Source organism: Guillardia theta (assembly GCF_000315625.1).
Source record: "Guillardia theta CCMP2712 unplaced genomic scaffold GUITHscaffold_122, whole genome shotgun sequence".
Classification (NCBI taxonomy): Eukaryota; class Cryptophyceae; order Pyrenomonadales; family Geminigeraceae; genus Guillardia; species Guillardia theta.
The window spans coordinates 208,728-213,339 of NW_005434552.1; the positions used below are offsets into that span (position 1 = coordinate 208,728).

The 4,612-nt window shown below is 52.5% G+C and overlaps 1 protein-coding gene across 1 annotated transcript; it reads right to left on the reverse strand.

Moving 5' to 3' along the window:
* Positions 1 to 1,492: 1,492 nt before the first annotated feature.
* Positions 1,493 to 2,863, reverse strand: GUITHDRAFT_79561 (ergosterol biosynthesis ERG4/ERG24 family; the record flags this gene model as incomplete). Its single annotated transcript, XM_005822624.1, has 1 exon — positions 1,493 to 2,863. One exon carries the CDS (start codon positions 2,861 to 2,863, stop codon positions 1,493 to 1,495), a length of 1,371 nt encoding a protein of 456 aa, XP_005822681.1.
* Positions 2,864 to 4,612: the final 1,749 nt, after the last annotated feature.

The following is a 4,612-nucleotide window of genomic DNA, read 5'->3' on the forward strand; positions in this document are numbered from 1 at the left end:
TCTCCTCTCCTCTCCTCTCCTCTCCTCTCCTCTCCTCTCTCTCTCTCCTCTCCTCTCCTCTCCTCTCCTCTCCTCTCCTCTCCTCTCCTCTCTTGTCCTCTCTTGTCCTTGTCCTCATTTCAAATCTTCAATCTCTGTTCTGTAATTCATTTCATTCAGGTCATCTGTGACTTATCAAGTTTGCTCGTGAAAAAGTATTGCTTCCTCTTTCCTTCACCTCTGTCTTCTGCTCCTCAAATAGAGCTGCTCTCCTCCTCTCCTCTTCTCCTCTTCTCCTCCTCTGCTTCTCCTTCCCCTGCCCCTGCTCCTGCTCCTGCTCCTGCTCCTGCTCCTGCCCCTGCCCCTGCCCCTGCCCCTGCCTCTCCTCCTCTCCTTCCCTGCCGCTGCCCCTGCTCCTGCTCCTGCTCCTGCTCCTGCTCATTCCCATTCTGTCTTTCTCTCTACGGTTCGTTCGCCTCACTGCTCTATCAGGGGACAGCTACAAAGATCAAGAGACATTCTATTGCGAGCAGCAGCAGGCGATACAATCCCTCTCATCCCTCTTGTCTCATGCTTTCAAAGATTTCCCACAGTGCTCAGCTATCCTCAGCAACCTTGGCGCTGTCTTTCACTGCCTCGGGTGCGAACATTTGTTCACTTTGTGGAGATTTTGACATGGTTGTCAAGAAACTTTGAGCTGGCTGCCAGCTACTACGAACAGTGCCTTCGAGTCTGTCGATGTTACTCAAACTCCAGGTTGACATGTTGCTGCAGTTGTCGCCCGACTGCAAAGAAGCAAAAGACAACTTGACCATGTTGAGAAGCTCCAGCGTTCCCGGCGAAGATGAGGATGAGGATGAGCAGACGACAAGTCGAAGAAAGGTGAGGACGAGCAATGTGAGGGGTTGCAGGAGGGAGAGGAGGAGGTGAGCGAAGGGGGAACAAGAGAAGAGTGGGAGGGAGGGAGGGAGGGAGAGAGGGAGAGAGGAAGAAAAGGAGCGGAGGGAGAGAGGGAGCGAGCGAGGAAGGAAGGGGAGGGAGCGAGGGAGGGAGCGAGGGTCGTGTTTTCCTCTGACGTCTTCACCTCCAGCCCTCCAATCTCACACCATCACAGGCAAGCACAATATGTGAAGGAGTGAAGGTTGACAAGGACCACAGTCCGCCAAGTTCCATCCTAGCATCACCCCCAGCAGAGCTATTGTTTGACCTTTTTCTTACAAACCAACAACATGACAAGACCAAACGGCTCAACGTCCCTGGGTGGTTGAGACAAGACAAGCCCACGAGTGTCCCGACAAAGAAGACCAATCAATATCTTGTTGTACCTTTGACAAGCTTGACAACTTTCACGTCCCATCTCTTTATCACTATCCGTCTCTTCCATCGCAACCAGGACGAAGCTTGACCAACACATCCTCCCTGTCCTCTTTACCCGTCTTATCCTCCTCTTCACCCGTATTTACCGAACCCCCCCACCCCCCCCCCCCTCCTCCTTGACCTCTCCTCCTCTCCTTTAGAAGATGTAAGGGATGATCTTGTACGGGACGAGCTCACAGTACTTGGTCCAGCTCTCGCCGTACTTGCTCTTGCATCGCGCGTCATCACGAACTGACCTGTCGGTCAGGAGCCAGGCGAGGAACAGCCAGTAGGTGAACCCGGCCCAGTTGCCTTTCCACAGCGTCGGAGCCGTCCAGGAGAACGCCGCCATGAGCTCAGGGATGTAATGAAAGTGCCTGCTGACCCCCCACCATCCCGAGAGCAGCAGCAAGCTCTGCTTGCTTTCTCCATCCTTGGTGGTGTACGTAGCCACAATCTTCTTCGCCGGCCTCCCCCAGATCATACACTTCCCTCCGCTCCTGCGAAACCTCATCTTCTGCGCGTCTGACTCGTAGTTGATCCAGACTCCGAGGAGACCGAAGAGGAGGAGGAACGCGGTGACAGCTCTTCCCATCATGTAGGGGTTGTTGACGAGAAAGAGAGTGTGGCAGGTATAGAGGGAGGGCACCCACACAAGGCAGCCCCAGCAGATGTAGAAACCAGCGCGGTCATGCTGGATGTCCATGGTGTTCATGTAGCCCATCTCCCACGAGAAGAACTTGAGCACGTAGACTACCTGGACGAGCGACGACACCAGCATCGAGTCGCTGATGAAGCCGTAGAGCTCGTACTGCTTCGCAGCATAGGAGAGCGTAGAGAGGCCCCAGTACATCATCCCGAACCTGCAGTTGGTAAAGAGCTTCACGTCCCATCCGATCGGCCACAGCCAGTGACCGAAGCGCGGGTAGAGCTCCGTACCCCAGAAGAAGTCGAAGATCAAGTTTCCAGAGTGCCCGCTGTCAGCAGTGGAAGGGAGGAACCTTCCCTTGAGGTACAGCAGCATACACAAGAAGATGGAAGACACGTTAAGGAAGGCGAACATGGCGTTGGCATGGTCGTACTGCCATCCTGCTGGAATCAACCCTTGATAGGACCCGATCGCCCACACAAGGATCGTGAGGAGGAAGCATTGAACGCCGTTGGCCTTGTACTTGGGCACATGGCCCGAAGGAGCGACGGGCCCGTCGACGTACTTGCCCGGAACTACCCACATGCACAGCAGCTGGAAGGCAGCGAAGCAGAGCACGAAAGGAACGGCCTGCCAGACCTCCTGGGAGGAAGGGACTGCCTGCGAGAAGGTCTGCACGATGCCGACGTCCGACACGACCTTGGCCAGGTTGTTCCAGGAGCCATCGAGCTTGAGGAGCGTATAGGCAAGGAGATGCACGGAGATCGGGGGAGCGGTGATAAGGAAGAGCGATCCGGCCACATCCCACACCCCAGAGATCTTGGGTTTGATGTTGTCCGCCGCCCACACAGCTTGCTCTCGACCGGACTTCTGCTTCATGTTGATCTGTGCTCCTAGAGAAAAAGAGCCCTCAGCGTTGAACGAGACATGCAATGATGATGATGATGATGGGGATGATGATGATGATGACAAGTTTAGTTGAGGATAGCAAAGAAGACATGGAATATTTCGTCAATATGTCACCCTCATCTGCCTCAAAACGATCGCATGGTTATAGATGAAGTTGACAATCGAATCGATTCCTCCTCCCTGCCTCTTCCAGGAGATTTCTCCACTGCTGCTCCACTCCTCTCTCAAGTCCTTCGTTCTAATAAACACCCTCCCACAACATCGAAGCTGTTCTATCCTCCCTCCTTCATCGATCCTCAATCTTGGCATGTTCGCTGTACAACTTCGCCCTTATTCACAATTAGCTTATCCCCTTGTTCGAAGATTCAACTTGGAATCGACCTCGAACCCTTTCAAAATGAGCTGATTGCAAGAATCACAGGATGATATGCTTGCTGGTCATGTTTGTTTTCCTGTCATGGCATTGAACACTCAGGTAGTCCTCTGTCTAGATCATATCATCTCCCCTTCAAATACTTGTTCCCCCTCTCCCTGTTCTCTTTCCCCGGCGTGACCTCCTCTACCTTCACCACCTCTCTCAGTCACGTTCTTCCGATCTCCTCTCCTCTTCTCTCTTCCTCCCCATCCTCTGACCTTCACCTCCTCCTCCCCCTTCCTCTGCCATCATTTCCCCGGCATCCCCGCCATTCTTGTAACCCATTTTCAGTTTAAATAGACTTCCGATGCCGCGTGACGTGCCATCTGCATCCGGTTAAAATAAGAAAATATTGCTTAAAATTACTTAAAACTCAGCTAAATCAACAGCTTTGTAGTTATATTAGGTACATTCTTCATATATAAAAATTTTATAGATAGCAGATAATGATCTTATTAGACAATATATGTCCTACACCAGGGGTACGGCATCCGTCCATTTTACGGCCTACCCAGACTAGGATCCAGGTCCTAGAAAAGTCATATCCCTAGGTAGGACCTGGCTAGGAAGGTGCAGGGGTCTTAGGTCCTGGCGACACTTTTAAAATATTTTGGAATAGAAGACTAAACTTATATGGTATAAAATAAAATAATATAAGTATAATTGACAAAATATTAAAACAATTGGTAAGGAAAATATTTTAGTTTTAAAACTAATCGAATGTCATCCGCCCACTCGGCCCGCCCCAGGCAGACGGTCAGTCGTCGACCAGACGTAGATGACGCCGGGTAGTGGCATGGGTCCCCCGGCGGGCCCGATCGGACCCGGTTCACTGAGACTGCCGGCCCACGGCCCGGCACCGTTACTACAGGCTCAGAGGTTCGAGTTAACGGCCGGACTAGCCCCTAGGAGCACGTCAGGAACAAGGGAGGACGCAGGTCAGAGCAGCGAGTCAGAAGAGAGCACAAGCGATGGAAGAAGCCTGGGGATGGGAAGCGAGAAGATAGGCAGAAGGAGGGAGGAAGGATACGGTACCTCAGGGTGTTCTCTTTTTCACAACTCCGGGAGGTCTCCCGGAGAAAGTGGGGTTGGTGAGGAAACGGCGAGGTGGAGAACGCTGGAAGAGGAGGAGGAGGAGGAGGAGGAGGAGGAGGAATACTTGAGAAGTTTGTTCTGAGTCAGGAACACATGCGCATGACGTTTGCTGCATGATTTGATCTGGACTAAGTTGTCAGCATCTCACGCCTGATGTCACAGCAGGTGGCTCTTCCTCGGCGATGCCTGCCAAGGTAATCTTGTGAAGC